Source organism: Xylocopa sonorina, chromosome 13, assembly GCF_050948175.1.
Source record: "Xylocopa sonorina isolate GNS202 chromosome 13, iyXylSono1_principal, whole genome shotgun sequence".
In the NCBI taxonomy this organism is placed as follows: Eukaryota; Metazoa; Arthropoda; class Insecta; order Hymenoptera; family Apidae; genus Xylocopa; species Xylocopa sonorina.
In genome coordinates, this window is record NC_135205.1 from 7,493,367 (window position 1) to 7,513,064 (window position 19,698).

A 19,698-nucleotide genomic window follows, 5' to 3' on the forward strand; every position below is an offset into this window, starting at 1 on the left:
CGAATATTTTTGTAATTCACTGTACGGGTTGTATATGCTAGATATAGAAAAATCTCTTTCGGGTTTATTTCGTGTTTAGCAATTTGAATTCATCATCAATATTTCAATTGTCCTTCTTAATTTATAAGCGTTTTCGTCAAATCATTAGAGTTTGTTCCTTTGTACGTACGATACCAAAGTAATTCGGAATAAACTATTTGCTCGAAGAGTTAAATCTATCTAAAAGTCTACGACTAAAAAGAAATTCTTATTAGTAGCCATTGGTCATCGTTCAGACAAATATCATGCAAATCTTCATCCATCTATCTATAATTCATATGCTTCGAACGGCGTATACTTGTTGTATACTGTATACTTATTTCCTCTTTTTAACTTTCTACAGCGTTCATTTCTAGTTTATAAAAAGAGAAACTTTAGATTTATGTATATATTTTCGCCGAAAGTGTATCACACGTTGGTTCACTAATTTCTATTTAAATATCTAGGCTTATATTATTCATTGAATTAAAAAATTATGCAGATAATAAATATTCTTTTTTCGTACATTTCATACACATAAAATCTGAAATAATTTCATAAAATTATATCATTTATATAAGAAATATATATAACTATAAAATCGTAAAAAGTTCGTTTACGTATATATAGATATAAAAGAATTCCTTTCTTTATTTACACTAAAAAGTTGCAATTACGTCAAACGGAAGTCGGAGAATAAGCGAAAAATTTCAATATTCAGCGTACATTTATGTATATATATGTATATATATTGATATATTGTTACAACGCAAGCTGTATGCTCAATTCTTGTTTAAATTTGTTCATATTGATATCAGACTAGAGTACATTATAGGTGATTGTGCCAATTATTATTATGGAAAAGAAAAAAAATATACCTTTTAGTAAAATATATATATAATCACAATGCTATGTAAATAACTCCCCTTTGACGTACATATATGATAATATGATGCTTTTAAATTTTTATATAGTACAATTATTATCACTTTAGCGATGAGCAAACAAAAATTTGGAACAAATCTTTAAGTAATTAATAGGATTTATTTAATACCCACTAAAGAATCACTTATCTTTTATATATACGTTTTAAACTTCAAAGCAATGAAATATCCTTTATTTTTGTTTTATAACATCAGAAGTGGCACGTACATACGTATAAACCTTTTATTTTGTTTTCGGGTACAAGAATGAGGAAACTTTATTACTTTGACTACATATTACGTAGTGCACACTGTACAGTAACACGCTGTATAGAAACTGTACTACAAAACAGCTTTTTTATTCATATAAAAAAGTTTAATCATATATATACACACACACACACATACGTGTGTGTGACAGAAAGAAAGGAAAAGAGAGCATATAAAAAAAGGAGTAATATCATATAATTTGCAAGAAATTGCAATAGTTATAATCTCACATGTGTTTCGCCATTAGAAAATTAGATTAAATATAAAGTTTGTATTATATAAATTTGTCAATGTGAAATTTTGTTGTTCCTATGAAATTTATATTACCTATATTTACTGAATCAAACATACTTTTGACGTTCCATGAGATTCGTCCATAGCAGCTGCACGTCTTTTTATACCTTCTAAATATACTTCACGATTGAACAATCCTCCACCAAGGGGAATTCTACAATAAATATTAATCAATTAATATAACATATCTCAAAATTGATGATACAAGAGAGAAGAAACTGAATTTGTTTTACATGTGAAAATAAACTGGATTTTATTCAATAAAAATTTATTCATTCCAAGAATCATTTTCAACAAAAAATTCATTACAGCATTAATGAATGCGTTATGTTTTAATATTTTTAACTTTAAAGTCGAAAGGAGAGAGACCTCGTGCATAAAATTTATGTTTGATATTTCCTTTGTATTTGTTGAGAATTTTGAATTTTGAAAGAGTTTGAATTTTTCAAATGTGCTATCAAACAGGATGCTTGTTACAAATTAATCTATAAAACTAAGATCATATATTCCTCAATTATCAGCTTGAACTCCTTACAAAGACATATTTTAATTTTCTATATTTGTTTTAAATATGTACAAATTATATGTACAGAGAGTGTTAAATATTTGGAACTTAGTATTTTCTTACTTGTATCACCGGGTATACAATAGCTTGTACATCTGTACTATATAAATGGAAAATACATACGTATCGATACCAGGTCTTATGGTTGTTTTAAAGACACCCCACACAGGTTTATGATCTGAAGTACAAATGCTTGGTACAGAATCGTAAACCAAACATTCTATAACTCCATCTTTGTATGAATTAGAGCTTTCGTGACTAACTCTTCTAATATATCCTCTAGTGTGTCCTTTCCCTTTAAAGAGAATTCTGTCAGTGTAGGCAGGTGTGCGTTGTTTACTGCTTGAATCAAAATTTTGTGTTCCAGGATCGTATTTATACGTTGGAGGAAATGTAATTGGTGCTTCCTCAAAACCGCGTAATACAGCCCCTTCATTAAGGATTGTTTGCAACTGGTCTTTGTGCAAATTTACTGGTAATTGTTGTGGAAAGGATGTGTCTGTAACCCACTGAATAACTTCTTCTCTTGGCTGAGTTAATCGAAAATTTAAATCACCACACCAAAATATGCAGTCAAAATTTTGAGTTACATCTAAATTAAATGTATTGTTTCAGTACTTTTATGATACAATTACGTAAGAATACAATATAATAATAAGAAACTATATTAAATTTTTACCTTTACTTTTATGTCTTGTAGGTAAATCTTTGGGAAGATCAAGATTTCTAACTATTCTTTTAATATCATTTACCCTCTCTTTAACTTTATCCTGATGCGCAGTTAAATGTGCAGTGACAAACAGAAAACTTGTACCAAATAACATTAAAGCTATAGCTACTGCTCCTTTGGTCCTAAAAGCAGTTCCTGTTCTAGTTGAAAAACTATCATCCTCAGCAATAGAACAGAACCAAATCAAGTCCCTTCTTAAGAAAAGTGCAAGATGTAGCGTCCCTAAACCTGTACTAGAAAGCAATACATGGGAAGGACCAAGAGTTTCTTGTAATGCTGCTTCCCATTCACTTCGTTCAGAACAAGATTCTTGTGTTCCAATTGCTAGCATGTCTGGAACAGTTTCTATATCTGAAGGTAACATAAAATCATTCAACTCCTTTGGCGGACTTTGTCCATTCATATTCCATGTTCCGACAAATATTTTCAATTCACGATTTGGTAACACTTTCTCAAGTTCAACCGGTCCAAGCAATGAATTCGCAGCGATCCTTCCATGAAGGAAATTTCTATGTAAAAGAAGAAAACAAACCTTTTTATGGAGGGTAGCCCAAAAACAAATAGTCGATGAAAAATTTTCAATTCTTTAGAAAATAAAGAACAAAATTTCATGTTCCTTACAGATGACTATTACAAGCTAGCTGTTTTATTGTGACAGCATTAATCAAAATTTTCAAGAAACAAAATAAATCCTTTCTCTCTGTCCCATACTTATCTTCTAAGCTCAATTTGGAAGAATTGATAAACGACTAATATCACTGTGAATTTCATTAAGTTGGACATACCTCTCACGTGCTTTCTGTGTAGGTATTAAGTTTAGAATCTGAGCAGCTAATAATGCTTGTTTCGCTAAACTGTCCATAGATGCTCCAGTTGTTTGAGATTGTTGACGTTCCTTCTTCCTTTTAGACAAAGCATCATGAGACGTGGAACGTGGTTTAAGTTGAACAGGTGCACTTTTTATAGATTCTGGGCTTGAATGTCGCATAGAATTTGTTGGCGAACTTACTACTAAATTATCCACAGATCGTCTGTGAACTAGTCTCTCCCTTAAATATGCAGGAACATTTGGGGAGACAGACCCAGAGGATGAATTTTCACCTAAAACACAAAAATATCATAAATATAGTAATGTACGAAATTCAGATAACACATATATATTTCATAAAATAACATTTTGAAAAAATAAAGTCATTATCAGAAAATAAAACAATGAATAATATTACAATGTGTATCAGTAATGAAACCAAATTGGTTTAATTGCTACTCGTTACACTCTTGACACCGATGCAGTTATTAAAAAATAGGAAAACGTGTCTGTTTTATTTTATTTAAAATAAACATTTCAACTAAATATTTAGTTCTTTTCTCAACAGATGTACCTTATATGATTAAAAATGAAAAAACACATAAAAATATATACAAATACACACCCACCCACCCCACACATACACACACGCACGCACAAAATCGTAACATGTACATTTAATATAAAAAATGTGTTTGTATGTATATAAAGAAAGAAATAATAATATGTACATATACATAAAAATTTGTTTGGAACATATTCACAAATATCTATTTGTAAAAATTCTTAACTGGTATTAATATTTCTTACATGTATATACTTATATTAGCACTAATTTCATATTTTAAACATTAATACTTTACGAGTGACCTAATAGAAGAAATAATGTAACATTTATATAATAATAGAACAAAAAATATATAAAGAAGCATAGGAATCAAATTTTAAGCAGCAGGTATGTATATCGCGTTTATTGTATTATACCTTCTTTTCCTGGTTTTTCAGTATTGTCAGATTCATGGTACTGAACCATACTGTAAACATCAAAAGGATTGTAGGATTGTCGTTCCATTTCCAAGAAGAAATAAGTGATATATTTCCCTTTTGTAATATACTCATCCTTTAAGCTTTTTTCATGTTTTTCACATTCAATTAGAAGATCATTTTCATCTTCTGATGATTGAATGATCTCAAATGAATCCTCTGTAGACTCTGCAGAGAAATCACTATCTTCACTATCCTCTTGTGGCGTTACATTTATTTCTTTTAATAAAAATTCATGTGTTTTTTGTAGGTAATTTATGACATTGGAATATGGTACTACATTTGCTTTTGTTACCAAAGTAGTTTCAGAATGTGATACTAAATGTAAAACCTTTGGAGAGCAATCTGAATATTTCGATGAATCACTTTTACTTAGAAGATATGCATGTTTCTTGGTACAATTTTCTTTTAAAAAGGCAATTTTTTTATCTAGATTTCTATCTGAACCACACTTGAACTCTTTTTCTTTCTTTTTTACGTTAATATTTGTCATACTATATGCTTTTTTATTTCTTTGAATGTTCAATATATCTGTGCATTTGTTATGATCATTTGTCACTTGCGTGAAAGTTTGAGTCACACTTGGTTTAATTCCATCTGACATGGTATCATTATCTTCAAAATTTTGTTTGCCATATGAATTTTTAGCAAGAATTTTATCATTTTGTGTACTATCCAAGTCCATTTTAATATTAATGTCATACTGCAGCTGAGAAATATTTCCCTTCTCATAAGTAACATTATCGTGTTTAACATTAAAATTTTCAATACATTTATCAAAAGCTTGTTCAGCTTTCAAATTTTGCCTAGCCTTGTTTTCTAACATGCCGCTTTTATTTTTCTTAGTTACTTTAAATAATTTGTTGAGAAAAGAAGTTTTCTTTGTTTTATTATGGGAATTAGACATATTTAGTAAGCAATATTTAAAAAAATACTTAAACTATGTTCTTACATCATAGATTAAGTGTTGATTTATTAACTGACTGTCAGTGAACTACCTTGCACAAACACAATGACTACAACTCTTTACAGGGATTAAGAGGAAAGAATATGGTGGGGATGTGCAAGGTCACTAGTTACTCTCATTCAGCCACAGGTTACAAAATTAATAAAACAGAATAAACAATATTCGAATAAACGTGTTATCTAGTATTAGCTATACTTTAGTGAGTCCCAAATAACTAACGCATAAAGCAATTGTAAGCAACCATTGTACAATCACAAATAGATAAATAATGAAAAGTGTTTCGCACTAATTCCTACACAAATCCTTGGCCAATCTATTCAACAGCTGAACATCAGATTAAAATGTCATCTAACAAAAGTCTCTAAATGCTGTATTAAACGTTCGTAACAACAATATGAAATGTATGGTAAATGCTTGTTTATATGTCAAAATGTTGTCCACCTATGTCAGCGTTACAATAAGTCTGGTATTAAAACATTAACGATATTATATATGTATGTAAGACACCAAGGGACTTACTTTCTTAACGAATCTATCGTTCGTTCTAGTGTCTGTTAATTAAAAAAACAAAAGGAAGAAGTTTGCTCTTTGCGTTTCATATTTTTGTTATAATTTTGTAACAAAGTATTTATATACCTTTTGTTGCACAACATTTTAATCTTAATTCAAGTGTAAATTGAGCTGGGAAATTTTCTAAAGAAATACATTGGACACCATTTTTTAGTTATATATAAATTTAATAAAATGAGTCAAACAAATGTAACTGCAAAAATAAAAAACTCTAAACATACAATAGTCCTTACCTTCGATAAAAGCCGATCTCTGTCGTTCTTTTCCTATAAAAATATTATTCCCTTCTGCAATATTTTCTTGAACGTCATGTTTACTACTCGCTACACATGTTTCTTCTTTTTGTACCATCACATCCGTTAGGCAATTTCCATTCGCAGAAGCTACTTCAGATTTAACGGATGTATGGCTTAAGGTAGTCGGAGATAATCTACTGACAGTCAAACTTTGCGGTGGTGTTCTACTGCGCTCTGTCATTGCGCAACACAGTGAAAGTTTTGTACTAGTATGAGATCCATGTTGCGAATTTTCCATTTTAGAATTTTTATTAGAATCACCATCTTTATATGATGTTTCTAGACATCCAACTTTGGTCTTTTTATTCATAAGCATACGGCAAAGAGATTTTTTCTTCTGCTTTGACTTGGGAGAGATATCTGGTTTAACATTTGTTGTTACACTACATACATCATTTTCTTCACAATGCTCCATGGTATTTGCAGTTTTATATTTTGATCATATAATTCATTCACTAATAATGAATAAAGTACTTTACATTCTTATTATATTAGATGTATCATTTAGAAAATTTTAATAATACTGAATTACATATTTATTTATTTATTTATACTCTTATATATGTATATATACATACATATATTATATCTCTTTCCTTCTCTCTCCTTCTCTCTCTCTCTCTCTACTATTAAATCTCTACTATCAAATAAATCAAAATTTATAGCAAATTTATATCAATTTTCTTATATAATGGCAATCCCTTTTGCTTTTAGGATCAATTAATAGGATGTACATAATAATTCCTTTAAAATTTATATTCATTGGTGGTATAAATACTTTGTACGTGTATATAGTTGTTGTATGAACAATATGCAACTACATTAGTAATAATATTTATGTTAATATATATACATATATGTATATATATATATATATATATATATATATATATATATATATATATATATATATATATATATATATATATTGAATTGTAAAACAAGATAATTATCTTGTTAACATTTATACTTTATCATGCTAATGATTTATTATTAGCACATTTTTCATCTTTAAATAACTCCACTTCACATTCTATTATTACATAATTGCACTGTACACATATTAATAAATTTAACACTCCCATAGTGAATAATTGACATGGAGTAATTATAGAGCAAATGTAAGTAACATATAACATTTGCTAACGTAATATATAGGATGACAATTCAGTTTCCGCTCATCCTTTATTCCTTATGCAAAGAATTTGTGTGTATTCATCCTTAATCATTTCAAGGAAATATATAATCGTGAATTGTTTAAAATATTATTCTACTAGAAGCTAAACTTGGTAAACAAGCAATCTGTTCATTGAAAATTGGAGGTTAATCTCAATAAAACTGAATACCCTTCTTTTAAATTGTTATGAAATTCACTTTGATTTCGAGTCTCGCATTGATTGTACATACATTGACACGTCATTCGTGTTAAAATCCATAATAAACTGTATTAGGATTGAAAATGCTTGAAAAATAGCGATTAACTCTAACTTCTGCCTCCATTTTTAAGTGAAAAGTAAAACGAAAGGGCTAACATATATTTTATACTTTTAAAAATTCAGTACAAACTTCGTTATAATCATCATTTTCGCAATAATTCGTCCCTAGTAGAAACGAGACTATCGCGTATCCAAACACCGTAACAGTTCACCCCTTCGGCACTGATTTCTGAACTTGCGCAACTGTCAATCAAGCAGACGACAATTTTATCACATTAAAATAGTTTGCACGAAACTTCGGATTTCTTCAATTAACATTGAATCCAATTAACTCGATGGAAACTAAAATTACGGTCATCAAAAGAAACTCGTTCTTTTCTTCTTTAACGCTACTTGAAAAAATTATATTTTTCTTAAATGATTAAAAGCATATGTGTGTGTCGGAGCGAGCAGACGACATTCATTGACGCCATATTGCTCAAAGGACCATCTGTGACGCAATATAACCTCATATGTTTATATACTCGATGTGGGCATACATACGTATAGGTACCCCATGTACCTATAAGTACACAATAGATATACTATTGTGTATGGAAGTATGTAGAATTTGGTTAGTTAGTGCTTGTTTAGCGGGTTACGGCACTATGATGTTTGTTTACGTTAACGATAAATGCACATTTAAAGAAATGTAAATGTGCTGTACAATTGAATTACAAAACATATATATATATGTTATATTGAATCGCAATAATTGTTAGATTGTAAACGAGTAAAAACGTTTGTCTATTTATCTGAATTCTATTTTTTTTACGAAACCAATTGTGTAAACAGTTATGCAATCAAATATAGACAATTATAATTGTGTACAATTATATTATACATGCGTATTATATATGTATATATATATAGTGGACAATTGTGTGCAATATACCATACTTTAATTTTGATGACAGGAATTTTTATACAGATTATCAATTATATACATGTATATAGTTTATAAATTTATATATTTATTAAAGAATATTCGAGAAAGTCGTGGAAGAGTACTATAATACATGCACCTATGTGTAGCTATGTATCTACATGACTTATAACGCCTCCATGTGTATGTATATTTGCCGCGGTTTTATAAACTTCGTTCAAAGTTACTTTTTAATAAATGCTTTTGCTTATAATTATGTCTTGATTATAGTGATGTTACGGTAGAACTAGACGTTGGAAACAATCGACATATATCAACGAAAATCAAGTAAAATAGCAAAAGAAATGCCACGAAATGGTGAGTATGTATATATATATATGTAATATTAATAATATTATATATATATTTCTTTTAAATATAGTATAACCGACATAATAGTAAATTTATCAAATTACTAATTGTTCCGTTATTCGTATGTGTATAATATATTTTTTCTTTATAAATTAAGCCACTTTCAAACGGTTATGGAAGATGTTTTAAATTATACCCGTATAATACACTTAAAGCGTATAACTTTTGAAATTAATTTCCTGTCATGTTAATATTGCTAACATAATATTCTTTAAAGTAGTCTCTCTCTCTCTCTCTCTCTCTCTCTCTCTCTCTCGTGTATATGATAATGCACGATCAACCTTCCGTACATTGTTAAACTTCCATTAACATCATTATCTATTTAAAATGATTTCAACAAATGTTACAACTAGTTTCTTAATTAAAAACATATTATCAAATATTTTGGTAATTATATGAAAAATTGATAGTATGAATTCATGGAAAAAAATGATACGTATCGTACAAGGAAGAATGTATGACTGGGAATGGATGAGTGAGAGAATCACTAAAAGAAGGAATAAGATAGAGATGTAATTGACGCCGCCACCGCAAGGTGTCAGCATTGCATGCGGCTCGCTCGCTAGCGGCCACCATTGTTGAAATTCTGCTTTGGTTGATGCCCCGACGATTTTTTGACCGAAAATCGTAAATTCGCCAGCCCCTGGCAAGGGCCCTGTGCGGAAGGTGCGTATCCCGTGATAATCCCGTGACTATGTTGAAACTATAGCGATCATCGGTGGCACGTTTTCCAATTAAATGCCTACCGGGAAAAGCCAGTGAAATCGAGTGTGCCCATCGATTTACGCGAAAGAAAGAGGCACCCATGTCCGTGTCGTACGTCTTGTCGGGGTGTTGGTGTTGTGTGCGCTGCTTGAATTGTGCATGGTACGTGCGTGCATGCGTGCCGGTACAATGCAACGCGTCTGTCTCGCGCACCATGCAATCTGTCGATCCTAGATCTTGTTGTCTCAAGTGAAAAGTTCTATTCAATTCAAGTGTCCCGAGAGTGAGATACTCGGCCGTCAGATAAAGATCGCGGGAGTAACTTGCAATTTTTGAATAAGTGCATGTTGTTCCGCGTGTCGGCACACGCGGCTCGCGCGTTATCGCCGATACTGTTCAGGTGCGAGAACTATACAACATCCCTGCTTTGCTCCTCGTTCTCTTCTCTCTCTCTCTCTCTCTCTCTCTCTCTCTCTCTCTCTCTCTCTCTCGCTCCCCCTCTCTCTCTTTCTCTCCCTATCTCTCTATGTGTGTGTGTGTGTGTGTGTGTTTTTGTCTGTGTTTGTGCAGTTTAGTTTCATAGGGTTAGACGTCTTCTTTCCACGCTTTGCACATTGTGCGTGCATAGGCGTGTGCACACGCAAACGCACGTCATTGATGCATGTACACATACATATGTGCGTTCCTCTGTATTTTTTTCTATGGGTGTATATTCGCGGCTTGGTTAACGTGTCTTTCTACATGCGTCTTCCTAGTACCGTATGTCTACGCATAGTGCATGCCATTGGAATTCACGAAAAAGTACGCGAACTTCATCCCGCTATCATCGCACCATTCGATCAGGAAGTCGAGATCAAACACCAGTCTAGTCACACTTGCGTACCTATACCCATCGCTCCCCTCGTGGGTAACATCGGCTGCGAAACACTTCCACTGTTATTCCTTACATCGTGTTTCTCTGGAAACCGTTAGAATACCCCCCCCCCCCCCCCCAGGTTTTCTGTTATGACAGTTCCTTCGCAAATGATGTGGCATATTAAATCGACGATAAAAACTTTTCAAAATAAATAGACCTTACTGCTTATTAAATTGGTTTTCCTATCCTTTTTTTGTTTTTCTTATAACTAACAACAATCAATTCACATCTTGATAAATATTTTTGCCAACTTTGAATATATTCTGTTTTATGGATTTCACATCTTTTTGTTTAATTAGTGTGAAAGGGTACTCTTAATTATGTGCTCAAATTAGATATACTGGTATCGAAATGTTAAAATGTCCTGATTCCCTATCTAGAAATTTCAATTTCATATTTACAAGTATTTAACTGTAAGTGGCACAAATGCCATTTGAAAACAATGTAAACAATGTAATTGTAAGTCTTGTAAAACAGCTTTGCACTTTCTTATAAATGTACGAATGTTTATATATTCTATATATAAACCAAGTTCCAGCCAAGATTTTTTTGTTCCTTTAAAATATAATTATTTATTTCATTATTTCTTTAAGTATTTCAAATATTTCAGCGTTAAATTTCAATCTTGTGTTTACAATTATGGGTAAAGGCGTGTAAACGATCAGTAATTAGTTAACTACGAGAGAAATCGATTTGTTTACGTGTATTCTTATAATAATTTCAGAAACTGAAGATATTGTGCGATCGCATATTAGAGGAAGAAAAAATTAAATTTGTATTATTTGCCTACTTAATTATTCATTCAATCTAAATATACAAGGAATAAATGTAGCAGATCCACGTTATGATGTAATTTGTCAAAATAGTCCCATAGACTGTTACCAGAGATGGTAAACATAATTTTTAGCACCATTTTCACACATGATTAATCACAAGAAATGTTATTTATTTTTCTTGCCTTTTTAATTCAGTTTATCATTCAACTTGTATCTTAATCGATACAGATAGTATTTTAAATTCTTGTTTATAAAATACTAAATTCTTAAAGATTGTATTAAACGCAATTCTCAATAGGTATATGTAATGTTTGATTACAGGGCCATATATACTTGGAGTTGCGCCAAAATGGGCGCTGTCAAATAATTTCATGCAGTGGGACTACATACAAGAATTGTTAGCATATGGTGGTATGCCAGATGTATATGGTATATGTCGCAAGGAAGAAAACATAAACGTGTCAGATTTAGATTTAACATACGTTAATCAATTTAGAAACTTCTTACAACCAGTAAATGGCAACAAAGTAGCAAATTCTGATATATTGAAAAGTACAGTCAATAAATGCTTAACAGATTTCCCAGAACTTGTGCTTAAGAATCGTAAAGAAAGTTATAGTACCTGTCATAGTGACGATAGTGAAATAAAAACGGTTAATTTATTGAATGCTGATGCGAAAGAGGAGATCGATTATTGTCATAAGATTAGTGATTGTTTCTCTTGCTTGTCGGAACGGACGAACATAGAAAATATAACACAGTGCGAGGCTTTGTCGAAAATTTTGAAACAGTATAAAAGTAATTACAACAATCTTTTCGTTTCTGAAGAAGACAAGCCTCTTAATCTAATAAAAAACTTGGATGATAGTAAAGCCTGTTTTAACAAGCAAAATAAGGATAAAAAGAAGTTATTGTGCGATTTCGCAGATGTAAAAACATTTTTGAAGGACTGTGCCATTTCAGAACAAACAAATCATTCCTGCAACATAGAGAATTGCTGCGCAAAGTACAAGGAGATAGACTATGGTTTATTGAAATTCTCGGATCTAGATGATTTATCTCGTAATTTAGAAACTGATAAAGCGATACTTAAAGCTCAAGACCTAAAATTATGCAAAAATTCGGAAACAAATTCAGATTGTGAACCAAATAAATACTTAAAGCGAGAAGCGAGTATTCGTGCTCTTGATAAACGTTTAAATGATAAAATTTCATCGTTTTTATGTGAAAAAAAAGGTATAGATCTTTCTCTTACCCATTCATCTCTGAATGTCAAAGATACGAGCATTAAAAGTGAATCTTGTTCAGACGAACAAACAAATAAATCAAAGAGTATATATTTTGCGAGCGCTTGCAAGCCGACATTAAGTAATTGGGGGGATTTCGAAATGTCAGGACAATATCCGGGTCATAGCCGACCACCGGTTGGCACACCTCCACCTCAAACAGTCTGGAATCATCTTACAATGACACAGGGTCAAGGTAATATCTTTTTTTTAATTTTTGATATAGGAATGCGATTACAAGGCATATTATATTCCTTTCTATATGCTGAAAGTCATTTTAATTATCAGTTTCAGGTTTGAATATTCATCCAACTGCTTTGTCAGGTGCTGCATTGAGTTCAGCTGGATTTTATACGCATCCATCTATGGCAAGAGCATCTCATATAACGTCACAACTTACACCGCAACTTGCACATACTCAAGCTCCTCCGACATGGCATACACCAACTGTTCCATCGAAAACTATTACTCCAGCGAATACACCGGGAAACCCGTTATTTAGCTTACAAATGCTGGTAGATAATAGACAGAACCAAAGTCAATACAGAAGCTCACCGGGTTCACAAAGTACATTAGATTTGTCTTCTACATCTGAAATTATACCCGAGAATTACTCTCGAATACCTCAAGATATCCCGATAAGTTTGACAGCGAGAAATGTAGACAAAGGCAGCAGAAATGGAAATATAATTTCTCCTCCGATACCTTTAAACGGGGAAACTTCATCGGACAGTGGAATTAGCTCGTCGGTTCCAACACCTAACTCCGTTAGCGAGCCAGTTTCGCTCTCAACTAAAGAAGTGATCACACCGAAAATAACGGTAAAAAATTTCGAAAGCAATTTGAAAGGAGTGGCGAACCTTCATGATAAAATTAAAGAAATGAATGTAGATAATTTTACGCAAAAAGTTATAAATTTACCACCTAGTGTAACAATCGAGAGGGTGGTACCGGATAAGAAAGAATCCGAGGTTACGAAAAGTAAAGATACATTAAGTGTTATCGCACAAGTGCCAAGAAACGTCCTGCCTGTCATTGTCAATCTTACCTCTAGAATCGATAAGGATGTGACGGATAGTCCAAAAAGAGAATCGTCTTCGGAACGAGATCGAAAAGTTGAAGAGACGAACGTGAGATCACCTAAAAACTTACCAAAAAGAGGTAAGAAGGGCGTGGATTCTCTTTTAGAGAAATTAGAAGGCGGAAATAAAAAGCTTGGCAGTGCAGAGAATATTGGATCTGTTATCGTAATGCCGGTAGAAGAGAAAGATACTTCAAGTGTTAAAAGCATGTCGCCCGATAGACAAAAATCGAAATCGCCAAACAGGGAAGACGAGGTAGTATCGCCAGCGTTCAGTAATGACGATTCCAACGATAACACTAAGCAACGCAGAAAAAGGAAACTAGAGAAACCCGTACGGCTTAGTAAAGATTCTAAAACAGAGGTAGAGGATATGGAACTGGAACCGACGGAACCAACAGAACCAAGAACTAGTGAACTAACGTTCGAAGAAGTGACAAGTGCAACGCCGGTTGTTAAATTGGAGGACAACAACATGGAGGGAACAGACCAGAGAATATCTGAAAAAGTAGACGATATTGTAGAAGAAAGGAATGAAGAAAATCAACCGGTCAGGAGGCGGAGAAGCAGCGAAAGTACACCTCCCAGTTTGACTGCATCGAATCAGAGGGTCAGAAGAAAATCCAGCGACGACGCGGCGGAATTTTCCAAAGTAACAAGTCCAAAATCTGTAAATAATACAAATCCATTTAACGAAGTTGAATCGGAACTTGAAAAGATGTTCGCCGGTATCGTCGAGACAGAGGCAGATGTTAAAAAAGAGGAATCAAAATCAGAATTTACGCAATCGGCACTTGAAGCTGGCAATACGACGAAAGCCGAGAATATAGAGAATAACGTTCTGCACGCGAAAGAAACGCAGAACTTAAATCCCATCGATGTATCATCTACGGTCGATACAAAAATATCTGGGAAGAAGGGGAAGAAAGCTAAAGTTCAGGGGGGTAAACGAAAAATGTCGAGATCTTCGGAAAATATTTTTGGAACTGTCGGTAATGATATTATACCTCAGAAAGAAATCAAAAAGAGAAAAATATCTAAGAACTTGAAGAAACAGGACGCCACAAAAAGGATGAAGAAGAATACTAAAGTGGACGGTGTAAGAGAGATGGCGTATGATTCCGGATCAAATGCAAGCTCCATTCGATCTCGTGGGCCGGTAGTTCACGTTGAAGGTCCAAGGGACAGTCCATTAAGCATTCAGGTTGTTAATGCACCACGGGAAGAAGAAGAGGAAAAAAGTAAAGAGAAGCGAAAAAGTATCGGGAATGGTACCACGGGAAGAAGTAAGAGACTCAGTCATCAGAACGATTTGGACTATAGGGGTGTGCATATTTAACTTTAATACCTGTTTAAGCAAACATTTATAATTCTCAAGTATCATCAAGTACTGTTGATTTATTACACAATTTTACAGGTAAAGTCAGTAGAGCGGGTCTCTTCAGTTCAACACTGTCGTCGCGCTACGACGCTCATACCACAGACTCCACATGGGTTTGCGTATTTTGTAAACAAGGTCCTCATTCTGTTATACCTGGAGATCCCTCTCGACCACATCCTAATTTGGCTGGTCCGCATATAGCACCTGGAACCTACACTGTATGTATTATTATACGTATTCTTTAGTGCTCTCCAGCTAAGTAGCTGTAATTATATTCGTTAATTTATAGGTTCCAGCTGGTGTTTTAAGCGATTTATTTGGGCCATATTTAATTGGAAAGGAACGGTTAGAGGATGGAATTCTTTCAGCGGACGAGCAAGAGATCACCACGGAACAGAAAAAAGGTGGTAAAAATAAGAGAAGCTTAAGGTACGCCGGTTTAGCTGACCAATTCACCGCGAAAATGGGTAAAAAGAAAAGAAATTCCATGGAAAGCAATACCAACGCGATGTTTACGGGAATGACCGTACTGCCCGGAGAAGAGCAACGCTGGGAAGTTTGGCTTCATGAACAGTGTGCTGTTTGGGCAGCTGGAGTATACATGGCAGGTACGATGGATTACCGTTATTTTTATCGTTAATTGTTCTGAATGAATCTCTATTGAATTTAAAGCGTACGTTGTTATAAGACTCTGGAGAAAAAGAAAATCGTTCATATCGCAGGTGGAAGAGTAACAGGTTTGCAAGAGGCTGTGTGGGATGCAGCGAAGTCGATATGTGACGCTTGTGGCTTAACGGGAGCGAATATTGGTTGCGTCAAACGAGGTTGTAAAGCCGTCACGCATTATCCTTGTGCATTAACAAAAGGTTGGCACTTGGATACAAATCAGTATATACCGAAGTGCAACCTTCATCGAGTTACGTGAAACTTCGGTGAGTTTGCCAGTATGGGCTACTATGAAATAAATTATATTCAAATTTGTTTGTAAAAGGAGTATGTTAAATAAGAAAAAAAGAAAGAAATAATTAAAATTGATAAAGCGTAAAACAAAACATCTTTGTATAATATTCATATATATTATTAGATATTATATATTTAACATTTTAATATCTTGTTTACTGTGTATTATATTATACATAATCAATATTTTTGTTGACAAACGTTGAAATTTTAATCAAGTCTAATAATTAATTTATATTTTTCAGCATTTAACAATTTTGAGACGTTTTGAAGTTACGCTTTGCATCGCTCGATGCACAAGTGTGTTTGAAGTGTGAAAGTATAAATGTCAGAATGTATAAGAGGACAAACGTATGGTAATTTGCATACACGAAGTATCAATATGCTCGACAGAAATATCTTCCAATGTACAAGATGTTCAAATGAGAATGCTGTTGCTGTCTTTAAGAATTACAAAACGGAAACGGAAATTAACGGAAATGAAGAAGCGGAAATTCTTCTCGTTAATTATATTTAATTAATTTTCTTGGCCTGTGGCCTTGAACGGTGGCCTTTCGACCTAATGTAAAAGCAAGATTTTTTTAATTTAAAATCAGTAGTATAGACGAATAGTTACCGAGGAACAATGTTAATCAAAAAGAAAAAAAAAGAAAAAAAAGAAAAAAGAATGAAAGAGAAAAAGAAAAAGATATATTTGCTTTTCTACTAATACTTATGAAAAAAATTCTTATGAAACTTGGAAACGTTGCAAAATTTTCCCTAAAAACATCATGTACGCAGGAATAAAGAATGGGGCATATTGTACCAAAATTTGAACAAATATCAGAAGTCGATGAAAAAAAATAAATAAAAAAACACTGAACTTCTTCTAAGTTGTATGCGTGTATATACAAAATGAGATGGACTATTAATCAATTAAATTGATGGAATTTGTGAACACTCTTAACATCATTCGTAAGAAGCGCGGATAAGAAACATATAGACAAGTGTTCTCCTGTGAATGTAAGAAATCATTTGTAAATAACAAAGTTCTTATGTGAAATAATTGACTATTACATAATACAATTTCAAAGATATTGCAAGATATTGCATCTTTTTTTCTTTTTAAAAGTCATACTATTTTAGTAAGCATGTGTAGTTATGTTCTTTATTGCAAGAAGATAAGTTTAGTGTAATAATACTTATTTCTATTATAACTTTTGGAAAATTAATTGTGACATAAATTTTAATGTAGGTGTAAATAAATAGATTTTTGCTGATATAATATTTCCTGTCATTTCTTAACCTTGTCTATTTTCTATGATTAAAATCGCGTTAAAATCATTTTCATGTCTGAAGACGCGAGAACATGCTCACACATGTTTACTTAAACGAGAACACTTGCAATAATTGTAATCGTTATTGTCGATATAACAATTTCAAGAAAAAAAAAACAAAAGAAAAACAAAAAAACAGGCATTCGCTCCAGAAATATCTTCTCTGTTTCTGGTGTGCGATGATTATATCTTCACTGTCTACGATAATTTATGAGTGTGAAACCAGTGATTAAGATTTAACAGTACATACACAATTTAGTGATTAAATTAATCGCTACTTATTATTATAAAAATTTATCGTAATTACTGATTTATATTATTTTTTCATATTAATATTATTATAATCATCTACGCTGTCATTATTATCACTGTCATTGTCATCAAATTTTGTAAGAATATAAAAGAGGCAAGTTTTTGTAATATCAAATGTAAGAACATTGATAATATTGATTCTCTTGGTGTATCAGGGAGAAGTAGCAGAAAGAAGCAAAAATTGTATAAAAAAATATAGAATAAAATGTACATAATACTAATTTTGAGTAGAGAAAAAGGTGCGTGTATACACACACACACACACACACACACACACACACACACACACACACACACACACACACACACACACACACACACACACACACACACACACACACACACACATGTATATGTACAATATACATCAGTAAATATGCTAAAAATAGTTGCCACTCCTCCTCCTACAACATAAAATACGACAAAACAAGAGTAATCATTTTTAAACGTTAGTCATATAGGTACAACAATCAAGTTGCCGGAGAGAAAATGATTCTTTGTACATACTTATATCGTACATAGTAACAAAATGTTTTATAACAAAAATTGAAGAGCGTAAAAGAGTAATTTCATTTAAAACTACAGTATATATCTGTTTCAATGTAAGATGACAAATTATTTACTGAAAGGTAAACGTATTCGGATTTTTCTTGAACTCCTCGAGACGAAGCTCGTTACTTTTACACGAAGAGCAGTTCTTTTGTAAGATAGGGACACGCAAAGATAGAAACAGCCAAAAAATACTGCTACTAAGTTTAATAAGAAAAATTGAATTGTGAACAAAACGCTTATACAATTATGTATGAAGGGGAAACAAAATTCTATCTTAGACGACTAATTGTAATATTACTACTTGTGATACAAAAAATTTCTGGATAGAATGATATGATGAATAATTCCATTATATATTCTTCCTTTGAATCTTTAATAAAAAAAAAAAACAAAAAAAACTCTGCGTACATAGAGCACTACTTACATCACTCTGTACAGTTTAGTTCTATAGTAGGTCACAATTACAAAAAATAAATAAAGAAAGATATACATATATATATCCTATTTGTGAAAAATATATATAATATATATAAGTTATGATAGAAATTCTATTAATTGTCAAATTCTCTTTGTACGCAAAGTTTACCAATATTCAACACATTTTGAAAGTGACACGAAGAAAAGGTGTTTTCATCACCAGTTTTGTATAAACGTTAGGAACATTTGGCTTGTAAATATATTGCGAAGAAGATAATTTAAAATATCGAAAAATAATGATACGCGAAAAATTGAAATATCGTGATGCCTACATATAAGTAATTTGTATAAAATATAGATCTGTAAAAAATATGAAACTGACGCATCGTGATATGTGGTGAGAGAGGTAACGGTATATAGTGATATTCGCGAATTGTTAGCTGAGAAAATGATTATGTAATGTTAAAAAAACAATAGGTATTTCTATTCTTTGCCTTCGTGTATTTTAAGCCTAATTCAAGTTTCGATTTTTATCCCGCTTCTGTTCAGTTCTTTTTCTTTTCTTACTTCTTCATTCCTACTGAAAACCAATTGTAGCTTTGTACATTTTCTGTAACCTGGTTAAATACTACTAAACGGTAGAAAAGTAAAAAGAAAAAAAATCGATTTTAATCTATTTAATAATACCGTCTAGTAGGAAAAAATTCGCGAAATGTATTTGAAATCAATACAATAATAC

General features: G+C 32.2%; 3 protein-coding genes and 1 long non-coding RNA gene across 8 annotated transcripts in view; 2 read left to right on the top strand and 2 right to left on the bottom strand.

Annotated features, from left to right (window-relative positions):
• LOC143430097 (uncharacterized) overlaps nt 1–19,698 on the top strand; it is a 64,641-nt gene that overhangs the window by 20,280 nt on the left and 24,663 nt on the right. The window lies entirely within an intron of this gene.
• On the bottom strand, nt 1,362–5,615 carry LOC143430088 (uncharacterized). Its single transcript, XM_076906060.1, has 5 exons — nt 4,593–5,615; nt 3,586–3,901; nt 2,750–3,309; nt 2,194–2,662; nt 1,362–1,659 (listed from the first exon to the last, which is right to left on the bottom strand). The coding sequence occupies exons 1-5, from the start codon at nt 5,557–5,559 to the stop codon at nt 1,545–1,547; spliced, it is 2,427 nt and encodes an 808-aa protein (XP_076762175.1). The 5' UTR covers nt 5,560–5,615; the 3' UTR covers nt 1,362–1,544.
• LOC143430370 (uncharacterized) lies at nt 5,933–7,051 on the bottom strand. Its single transcript, XM_076906601.1, has 2 exons — nt 6,423–7,051; nt 5,933–5,943 (listed from the first exon to the last, which is right to left on the bottom strand). The coding sequence occupies exons 1-2, from the start codon at nt 6,898–6,900 to the stop codon at nt 5,933–5,935; spliced, it is 489 nt and encodes a 162-aa protein (XP_076762716.1). The 5' UTR covers nt 6,901–7,051.
• On the top strand, nt 9,117–18,238 carry LOC143430400 (uncharacterized). 5 transcript variants are annotated; one of them, XM_076906660.1, is made up of 7 exons: nt 9,117–9,203; nt 11,976–13,136; nt 13,229–15,346; nt 15,439–15,620; nt 15,692–16,010; nt 16,125–16,334; nt 16,608–18,238. In XM_076906660.1, the coding sequence occupies exons 1-6, from the start codon at nt 9,191–9,193 to the stop codon at nt 16,325–16,327; spliced, it is 3,996 nt and encodes a 1,331-aa protein (XP_076762775.1). In that variant the 5' UTR covers nt 9,117–9,190; the 3' UTR covers nt 16,328–16,334; nt 16,608–18,238. The 5 variants fall into 5 exon arrangements, with proteins under 5 accessions (XP_076762775.1, XP_076762776.1, XP_076762777.1 ...); XM_076906661.1 differs by lacking the exon at nt 9,117–9,203 and adding an exon at nt 9,774–9,923; XM_076906662.1 differs by lacking the exon at nt 9,117–9,203 and adding an exon at nt 9,832–10,362.